Source organism: Gordionus sp. m RMFG-2023, chromosome 2, assembly GCF_954871325.1.
Source record: "Gordionus sp. m RMFG-2023 chromosome 2, tfGorSpeb1-WG-v2, whole genome shotgun sequence".
Lineage (NCBI taxonomy): Eukaryota > Metazoa > Nematomorpha > Gordioida > Chordodea > Parachordodidae > Gordionus > Gordionus sp. m RMFG-2023.
In genome coordinates, this window is record NC_088776.1 from 61,007,197 (window position 1) to 61,018,413 (window position 11,217).

The 11,217-nt window shown below is 23.7% G+C and overlaps 1 protein-coding gene and 1 long non-coding RNA gene across 2 annotated transcripts; both read left to right on the forward strand.

Annotated features, from left to right (window-relative positions):
- The first annotated feature begins 398 nt into the window (after positions 1–398).
- LOC135925446 (uncharacterized) lies at positions 399–3,498 on the forward strand. Its single transcript, XR_010571637.1, has 4 exons — positions 399–470; positions 2,753–2,842; positions 3,141–3,236; positions 3,434–3,498. It is a non-coding gene; the product is annotated as an uncharacterized LOC135925446 (long non-coding RNA).
- Positions 3,499–5,192: 1,694 nt separating this feature from the next.
- On the forward strand, positions 5,193–6,492 carry LOC135924620 (uncharacterized). Its single transcript, XM_065459710.1, has 2 exons — positions 5,193–6,300; positions 6,363–6,492. The coding sequence occupies exon 1, from the start codon at positions 5,215–5,217 to the stop codon at positions 6,298–6,300; it is 1,086 nt and encodes a 361-aa protein (XP_065315782.1). The 5' UTR covers positions 5,193–5,214; the 3' UTR covers positions 6,363–6,492.
- Positions 6,493–11,217: the final 4,725 nt, after the last annotated feature.

The following is an 11,217-nucleotide window of genomic DNA, read 5'->3' on the forward strand; positions in this document are numbered from 1 at the left end:
TCTTAAATTTTTACCTAAGAATTAATAAATAAATCTGAGTAATCAGTTTTTTTTTGCTCATCGTTTATTATTTATTATGTACATCTGAAGATTTTTATTTGAACGATTAAATAGATACATTATTAATATCAAGATTTGTCTAATACGATAGCCCAATGATATTTTAAAAATAGTATCATGATTAAATAGGGAAAGAACTGAGCTAGTTAAATCTAGATTCGTGAGTGTGAGACTTCTGATTCTTTGTATAAATTTTGTGGGTTATTTTTTACATTTATAACTTTATTTCTATATAATGCTACACTTTTTATCGACATGATTCTAAACTTTAATTAGTTATATTTTAAATAAAAAAACAATAATACTGTGTTCATTATTATTAACAGATAACAATTCCATATTCGTCAATCTATCGACTTACAAAAATAAACCAAGCCTACTCATAATGGTCTGTCCAAAAAGTTTAAAAGGTATTATTTTAAATTTTTATTTTAAATGATCTATATATATTGTATGTTACTTTGGGTTTTAGCCAAAATAATATAATTAAAGCCTTGAGGTTTGCATAAATAGAGTTACGATGTTTTCAAACCTAGGTCTAAAAATCTCTTAGGAGCATGGCCTGTATATTTACAGGATAGATATGTTAAAACTTCTAAAAATATTATACAATGCATTGGATAAATTAAAAAAATTAGAAATGATAACAATATTATTATACTAATTTTAAGCCTCAAGATACAACTTGTGTTTATAGCAATGTGTAAAGGGAACTTTTTTATTAATTTTTTTTTGAAGTAAGGTTTGCACTTCTTTATTTGGGCCAGACATAATGTTTGCACCATCAAATGCTTGGTTTGTATATTTAACTTTAAAGTTACTTTAAATGCCAATGAATAATGCTTTCAGCAGAAAGACACTGTAAATTAATAATTCCTATTAAATTTTCCTTGACTTCTCCAAAAAAAATATAGCGAATAATTATGCTCAGATTTTCGCAACCTGATGCGTCTTTTGTCTCATCAGCCTTAAAATATAAAAAAGGCATCTCAATTTTGTTTTATTTATCTGAAATATATTAAAGCGCCATATCTGCCATAATAGATATGACTTCATTTTAAATCTGGGGTAATGTATTGGGCATTTTTGGGTGTAAATTTTATAATTTTATTTAATTCAGGATCTTTTTGGAGTAACGATTGCGGTTAATTTGTTGGCTTACTAAAATTATTGTTATCTCAGTATTCTTATTTATATTTAGATTTTTATCATGCCAAATTTTTTTTGAATTTTAATGAGCTTTTTTAGCAAACCCTTATTTGCAGCTAACATTATCAATTTCTGAATCCCTTTTGCCTAATTCATCACTTGCACTACACAAAGCGTCAGCTTCTACACTGTACTCCAACCATTCTCGACCTCTATACTAAAATTTTTGAAATATTCTTAGCCTTCCATGGATATCTTTTTTCATGTAATTGTTTAATTTGATTTGCTTTGGTTCATTCTGGACAAGGTCTCCTGGGATTTAAATTGAACTTAAATTATTAGAGGAAATTTTGACAATATAAGTTTTGCTAACCATATAGAAATTAGTTTTTGTTCATATAAGTCATGGCAAAATAATTCCTCACTAAGTAACAAAACATATTAAAAATATTTTTAATAACTATGAGCAGAATCAGTTTCAGGAATTTCTGTAGTAATACTAGTGGTTCGTAGAGGTTATGATGCTGCTTAACATTTGTTGAACTTGAAATAGGAATTAATAAATGATTGTTTCTTCTTAACTAGTTATATTATAATAATAATATTGTGATTGGACTATAATAAATAAAATAATTATTATTGAAATATATACAATTAAACGTGATATATGATAATTAAGTGCCTATATAATGTTATAGGCACATACGCACATGAAAATGATAAAATATGAATGAATGATTTTATTATTGGATAAAAATAACACAGAATAGAAAAAAATTAAAAAACTAGACATGTTTTGTGATTAAATATTTAAAATTTATTTTAAAAATATAAAAATATTGAATTAAAATTTTGGGGGCCAAAGATTTTATCTGGGGGCCAAATTTGGGGGCCTAAAAAATTTTTTTTGTTGCTACACATCTATTGAAATTTTAAAAAATATGAATAATCATCTCACTCATTGTTTTCCTAATAAATTTATCTCAATGTTCACCAGATTTTCGTGTTTTTTTATATATTTTAGTAATTACATTACTATCAAATGGAAATAGTAGAGATTCAATTTATTCCTTGTAACTCTCAAGAATTAAATAAATGAGACTTTTTTTTATATTAATGCCGAACTTTTAACAAATAAATAAAGATAAATTTATAAATGCCGATGATGAAAAATTTGAATTAAATAAAACTAATTCTTAAAACATTTTTGGGTTTAAAGAATGTAAATTTATTTATTCCAAGAATAAAAATATTCAAGGCAGAAAGAAGTTTATAAAAAACCAATCAAATTTTTTTAGTCTAAGAAAAAAAAGTCTATTTTATTTTACTAAATATTTAATAATATAGAAATTTAATAAGATAGTACTTAGTTAGTTAAAATAAAAATTAATTGTTTTTGCTAAATAAAATAATTTGAGAGGATTATATAATATTATAGAAAGAATTATAAGACTGTATTATAAGATTGTGATTTAATGTATGCCATATAGCAAAATCAGGCCTTTATCTATCTTACTAATATAAAAAAAAATATTTTAATTAGAATCTCTAAAAAATGGGAAAATATCAAAACTTAATTGCAGTATAATCGTATTTGTGATAGCCAGTAATCATATACCCACCAAAACTGAAGGTTTGATTAAATATTATGCAAAATTTTTTAACATGTATTTTGTAAATGATATTAACATTAATATCAAGGAAATAAAATTATTTTCAAATATAGGTTAAGTCTAAAGATTTAAATACTAAAAAATGTTTCTCAAGTTTGTAAGATGAGGTGTTATTTACTCGTAAGATGAGGCATTTATTAGTTAGTTGAACTAGTCGAATTGATTTTGTTAATTAAGTCAAAAGTTCATTATTTCATTAAAAATAAAATTATTTTATTTAAAATGTTTAATTTGTATCTTTTGAAAATAATAAAATAGCAGGAAGAAATAGAACCTATATAATAATGTATAAAACTGCACGAATGAACAAGCCTATCGTTAAATATATAATACAACAGGAAAATAGAAAGAAAAGTATATTTAATATAACAATTTTATAAAATTAAGTTTAATTTTTGCTCCTTTAGTATATAATATATTTTCTTTATAAACTTCATAAATTATTTCTAAATTTATTCCAAATCTTATGTATTTATTTATTTATAAATAACTTTTTTTATCAGTGTTAGTGTCAAATTTCTGACACACACTGTATTTTTTAAAAAACATAGAATACTAACAGCATCTTATAAATATTGAAAAAGAACATAAAGAATTTGCAGGGTTCTAGTTTTTTAAAGAAAGAATTGCGATTAAATGGTATAATATTTTATATTATAGAAGCAAGAGATATTCCTAAATCTTTAGGTAAAATTTTATATAATTCTTCAATTCTACCTCCAAAAATAAAGAAAATTTAGATGAGTTTTTGCAAGGAATAGAACGTATAATTTATATGTACAATAATTTTTTAAATTTTGCTTTAATTATCTAAATGCAATTTGGAACATAAAATCGAAATATAAAATAGGCTTTGAATATGAAGTGTGCTTTATAATAAGTATTTTTTTTTTTTAATAAAAATGCATCTTATAGAAATTATTATATTCGCTATTCTTGCATGGTGTAACTATCCTGGCTTTTTCTTAGAAATTTCTATATATCAAATTTATTTTAAATTATATTATATAATTTTATGATTCTTTATTTACATATATAGAGAATAATGAGGCCATTGAACGTTTAAATATATTATTTTGAATTTATAAAAAACTGTGAATTTTATTTTATTATACCAATTATTTTTAAAAATAAAAATGCATCTTTTATAGAAATCATTATATTTGCTATTCATACATGATGTAACTATCCTAGCATTTTCTTAGAAGTTACTATTTATAAATTTTTTTATATATATTTAGATTATATAATTTTACGATTCTTTATTAATATATATAGAGAATGTTGGGCCTCTCATTGAAAGTTTAAATATATAATTTTGAATTTACAAAAAACTGTGAATTTTATTTTATTATTTAACATAATTACTATTTATTTAATATAAATTTAGATTTTGTGCAGCTATTAGTAAATACAATCCTCAATAATCCAGGTTTAATAGCCATCCATTTTCTTTAAAATTAAATTTGACATTGCATCCAATTTTATTTAAGAATTCAAGTGTTCATTTTTATATTTTAGGAATATAGAAAAGTTTTTCATTGATAAATTCAAAAATAATTTCTATTCCTAAAAACAACAATGAGAGAAAATAAATTTAAGTAAGATTAAGATAAAAAAAGATTCTCAATAGATTTAAAATTATATAAATTATTACAACTTCTGTATAATTGAAATTAGTTTTTCGATCATTTTAGATTTGAATAATTTTTTTAAAAATTTATTTTGAAAATTTATTTTAAAAAATCAAAGATCCAAATACAGAGGGGGTAGGGAAAATATTTTAAATAATTCAATTTTACATTTATTATAATATTAAAATGATTTATATATAAAAAACACTATAATAATAATAGATGAAAAATATGTTTTAAATATAAAATTCATAAAAGTGATATTCAAAGAGATAGATTATATTAACGTGAATAAAATATGTAATTATATTAGATGCATTCTTAATTATTTTATCATCAAATTTATAGTTATGTTTATTGTGACTGGCAAAATGCGAAATACTAATCAACTAAAATGATTTTTGAGAATTATAAAAAGAATCAATATATTTTTTTAAATATCTCAATTTAACGAGTAAAATAATTTGTTACAGTGAAACGATACACATGTTTAAATATACTATAAAAGGGGGTAAACAAAATAAGATTTTATTTTTAATAGAATAAAGATTGAAATTAAATATGGACAAGCAATTAATTAAGAAGATTTATAGTTGATTAATCATTATAAAAAAAATGTGTTAAAATTTAATTCAAAATAAAAAATTAAAATACTTACATATTAATTATTTTTAATTTTTCTTAAATAATAAAAAAAAATGTTTAATATAGAATCTTTATTATCCAATAGTAATACTAATTTTTCCAATTTAAATGAAAACTCCCAATCTTCGTCGAGAATTCAAAGACCAAAAAGAATACACAAATATTGGAATAAAGAAAAATTAGATATAGTTACCAAAATGTTATCAATGCCGGAAAAACAACAAATGAAAATAAAAGACATAGCAAAATATGTCGAAATGTCTACTGCATCTGTTCACAAATTTAGACGGGATACATTCCCAGAAATAAATGGAGATCCTTTAAAGGAATATAATATTCAAAAAAGAGGAAGTAAAAAGAAAGATTCTTCCATTATTGAAAGAAGTATCATAAGCCTATTAATGGATAATAACACTTTGACTATTCAGGAGATAATAGAAAAGTTACCTCCTGGTAGTCCAAAAACAAAAACCACAATTAGTAAATATATTAAAAATATTGGTTGGTCTAAAAAAAGGGCTGGCAAGGAGCCTGATAGAAGAAATACTCCCGGGGCTATTAATATTCGTCAAATTTATTGTGCAAAGATCTTAAATATCCCAAGAGAAAATTTATATTTCTTAGATGAGACTGGAATAAACTTGCATGTTGTACCAATCTACGCCTGGGCGCCATACAATGTCCGTCCAATAATAAAAATCCCATCCTCTAAGGGCAAAAATGTAAGTATCCTTTGTACAATCGGAATTGGAGGGGTAATTCATTATAAAATAATAGACGGAGCTTATAATGGGCTATTATTCCGTGATTCTATGACGGAGCTTATTAGTATCCTACCACCAGATGCAATCATTGTAATGGATAATGCATCTATCCATAGAAGCCATCTTATCGATTCTTATAAAGGTAGGATTGAATACCTACCACCTTATTCACCTCAGTTAAATCCCATTGAAAATTTTTTTGGAGTTTTGAAAAATAAATTTAGAGCAATCAATCCCCGCCCTAATTCAAGAGATGAAATTGTTAGGAATATTATTCAACTCTTACACGGATTTATTCCTTATGATTTCACTAACTTTTACAATCACATGCAAAGCTATTTGGAGTTGGGTTATCGCGGGCAACTGATTAATTAGGTAATCTTTATAATCGATTTGTATTAATAATTATAATATTAACTCTTTTAATTTCTAAAAAGGTACCAACATCAAATTCGTGGAACAATGGAATATTTTGATAAATTATAATTATATTTTTTATGTATTAATTATTTTATCGAAATTATTATAAAAGTTTATAGTGTTATCATATTTTTATCGAAATAAATGGATATACAAAATAGATTACATTTAAGAAATTCTAAAATATTAAAAAGACTTTTTACAAAAAATGATTTAGAATTTTAAATGAAATTTAATCAAATATCTTACTTGAGCATTCTCAAAGAAAATAAAAAAAAAAATTCATTTTTCATCACAAATTACACATTTTTTTTATAATGATTAATCAACTATTAATCTTCTTAATTAATTGCTTGTCCATATTTAATTTCAATCTTTATTCTATTAAAAATAAAATCTTATTTTGTTTACCCCCTTTTATAGTATATTTAAACATGTGTATCGTTTCACTGTAAATAACAAATATTATTTTTTTTTTAAATTTTATCTATCTCAATTTAATAACGAGTAGAAGTCGCTGATAATTCGTTATATAGCAATTACATTTTATAAAATTTTGTATAAATTATTTTAAGGACAAGTGGTAGCAGAAGGCGCTCCCGGTAAGATAATTTGTTATAAAACACATATTACATTTTTTTTAATCTTATCTATCTCAATTTAATAACGAGTAGTAACAGAAGTCGCTGATAATTCGTTTCATTATATAGCAAATACATTTTTTAAAATTTTGTATATCTTAATTTAAGGACAAGTGGTAGCAGAAGGCGCTCCCGGTAAGATAATTTGTTATAAAACAAATATTACATTTTTTAAATCTTATCTATCTCAATTTAATAACGAGTAGTAGCAGAAGTCGCTGATAATTTGTTATATAGCAAATACATTTTTTTTAAATTTTGTATATGTTAATTTAAGGACAAGTCGTAGCAGAAGGCGCTTCCCGTAAGATAATTTTTATATAACAAATATTACATTTTATAAAAAATTTATCTATCTTAATTTAATAACGAGTGGTAGCAGAAGCCGTTGATAATTTGTTATATAGCAAGAGATTCTAAGTTTTCCAATTTTTTTGCGGCGAATTTTAAATTTTGAAAAATATGATTTGATCCTAAATATATTCCAGCGCGTTTATATACTAACATAAATTTCAGATCATTTTGTAATAAACTACTTATAATTTATTCTAATTAATATTTTGAGGATCTTTATTTATATTTTTTTATTTATTTTATATTTATTAAATACTTTTTTAAAAATTTCTACGATAATATTTAAAACACCAATATTAAAAATCTATAAAAATTAAATTAGAATTTAATAATTGTGTTCTCCCAAAAAATGAACCATAAAAATTTATATATTAATTTTTTAAGTATATATATAAAAATTCTCTATCTTTTGTAAAAAGTCGGATTTTTGAACCTATATTTTTTAAAAACTTATAGGTAATGACAAATAGTGTTCGTTTGTGGTCACTATTGGGGTAAATAAGAAGTTGTTAAAATTTTTGTATTTGTCGATCTTTTTTGTTTTTGCTTATGTTAGAGGATTGATATATATGTTAGAAGGGAATGAAGAGACGTGCATGTTATCCCATATTAGTGATTTTACGAAGCCCAAGGTATGGTTGTCATATCATCAGGTAATAAGTCATCAACTTGATATAAATTTTTCTCAAGATGGTTCGGAATGTGGGAGAATGTTCAATTTATTACAAGGTTTATTGTTTATTGCTGTGTGGCGCTCATGTCGCCCTTCACTATATATACAATTTAGGCCGTGCCTACACTTTAAATAGAAATACACAAAAGTTTATAGCAAAGGGTTGTAATTCAAAGTAGTGTTGATAGACGATCCGATTTGTAAAAATATCCCGATTAAGATTTTAACCAAAATAAAATAATGTAACGCTCATGATTAGCAAATAGGGATCCAAATATTCTTGCCACCTATTAGAAAAATCTTTAGGATTTATTTTGGCTAAAATTTTAAACGAACCAAATTTAAAAATCGAATAAAATCACACTAATTTAGAGGCTTTGAAATATTATATCTCCTTGCTCTATGCAAATGATAATCCTATTCAAAAAAGAATTGAATAGAAAATATAAGTAAAAATTATTTGAATATGAAAACAAAGTTATTTTATCGAAATAAAGTGAATTATTTTTATATCAATAGAATTAAATAGTTCTAAAGATAAAATTTTTTAATAAATTATATTATTTAATTATTTTTAAATTTTTTGTGATAATGCTAGGAGCATTATATTAAATGAAAGAAGAATAAGATATCCCCTTTTTAGGAGAATCACAATAAATTGTATTTTAAATCTTCATTAACTTTCTTTATATATGCTAATTTTCAAAATAATATAAATTTTTTAAAAATAGGTTTAGTAAGATGGGGGGGGGGGGTGGAGGGGGAGTTGCAAGATAACAAATCCTCATCTAAAATTGCAAATTATATATAAAATATTTTTGTAAGAGGATCTATTTTATTTACATTGGATATGTAAATAAATCATTTTACATGTCTATCCTTTTATTTTTCTAAAAAATTCTATTGATATTGCCACAATCATGTGAATCGCTGATATTATTATAGTAAAACTTAAAATTAGAATGATAAGAAATAATATTGATTAAAAATATCACAAATTGTTAAAGTTAAATAAATAATATATGATTTTGAAATTCGCCACTTAGACTATGACTCTATCCAATTTATAAATTATTATCTCGAGATTAGTAGTATAAAATATTGACTCTTATAAAAAATTAAATATATTTAGCTTTTCTTCACTATGAATTAAAGTATCTGAAGAACAATTAATTTCAGAATTTATATCATGGTATGAAAGAATAATAATAGATTATCATCCAAGATGCCCTGGAAGTATTTTCACTGCAAAAAAAAACAAAAATTAGAAACTATGTTTGTCAAAAGAAAAGTACGCGTTAACTTTTATAGTTCATCAAAAATAAAAGATACGTCTTCTTGTTCAAATAAAATCAAACTTTCAACATTAATAATAATTCAATGTACTCACATACACGATAAGATATATCGAAAAGGAAATCCGATTTATATCTTTGAAAGACTAATTTAATAGATAATTACAACACTTCACTTATTATGATACGAGTTTTTAACACTAAGGAAATTTCTTCCAAAATCTTTAAAAAAATAAAATAAAATAATTTTCATGATATTTAAAATTAGAACTGTTTCCAACGAGAGTGTTGCATATTGTATTAGATCTGCAAAATTAGGCCCTACTTGAAAGGACTTCGGGAAGGGCCGAATATTTTTTAAAAAAATGAAGTTCGGTCTGGGTTGGGCCTAATATTTTTAATTAGGGCCAGATTTTTTTGAGTTTTTAAAATAATTTTCTGTATTAAAAAGAGTATTAAAATCAACATACCGGTCGATGGGCAATGGAAACTTTCTTAAAAAGTATTTCAGCATGCCCCGCTATGCCTCTGGTGTAAACTTTAGCCTCTTTTGTTTAATTTCTAAAAATGCATCTTTTTCTCCTGCCTATTCTGTAGTCAAAAATATATAAAATCAATTTACACTTTTTATATAGTTTTAAATTTAATTAAAATTAAATTAACTGAAGTTTTTATTTTCAACTTCAAGATTAAAAGTAAGTGTGTTATATTTTTGCAAATTAAAATATTTTTATCTCAACAATGGATTTTATTTTTAACGTAATCAACATAACACAACATTTATTAAATCGTAACAACAACACTGAAAAATAATAATTAATAATTTAAAAATATAAAAAAACGCATGATGATTGTTAATTAAGGACCCGGGTCTGGTCTCCGAGCATGAACTCCAGGTCTGAACCCCGTGCTCAGAGCATGCTTGAGCATATAAATGGGTCATAAATTTTACGACCAAGCAAATTAATAACACTACCTGAAGGAACTTCTGCTACCATATAAAATTAAAAGAAAAACTATATTAATTCTAAATTATTTATAGGGAAAATCAGTTTTATTGTTAAAATTTTTCTGAAGAAATATATATTTATGATAAAAAAACATTTGTTTCTACCTTAAATTAAAATATAAATTATTTACTATTATTAAAGACTATTTTTAATTAAATATTTGAAATAAAAAATATATCTAACGATATTTTTAATTTGTACATATTTTTGAGCATTTTATTTCTTTTATATTATTGAGAAGCAGACCTTCAAAAATATAAATTAATTTTGATCATTTTCAAAAATTTAATAGCGAAATGAGGCGAAAATAATATAGGTCAAAATTTAAAAATGTCTTTATATTATAACTTAAATATCATTTATCTATTCTACCTATTTTATGGTATATATATATATACTGTTGTTAATTTGTCTGGTCGTAAATTTTACGACCATTTATGTGCTCAGGCCTGCTCTGACCACCAACCCGGGTTTTAGACTCGGGATCTAGACCCTGGGATTAGATCCGGCATCCAGACTAGGTGTCATTAATTAACAATAATCATAGGTTTTTTTATATTTTTGAATTATTTAATATTATTTTTCAGTGTTGTTAAGATAAACATGTTGTGTTGATTAAATTAGAAATAAAACCCATTGTTGATACAAAAATATTTTATTTTGCAAAAATAATTAAAATAACACATTCACTTTTATAAACTTGAAGTTGAAAATAAAAACTTGGGATAATTTAACTTTAATTAAATTTTAAACTATATAAAAAGTGTAAATTGATTTTATATATTTTGACTTCAGAATAGGCAAGAGAAAAAGGTGCATTTTTAGAAATTAAACAAGGGCTAGAAGGTTCGCACCTCATTCTGAAATATGTTGGGGCATAGCCATATTAATTTATGCCA

Bases quoted from the DNA above. Each gene is read 5' to 3' on its own strand.
- LOC135924620 (XM_065459710.1), top strand. From the start codon at position 5,215: ATGTTTAATATAGAATCTTTATTATCCAATAGTAATACTAATTTTTCC.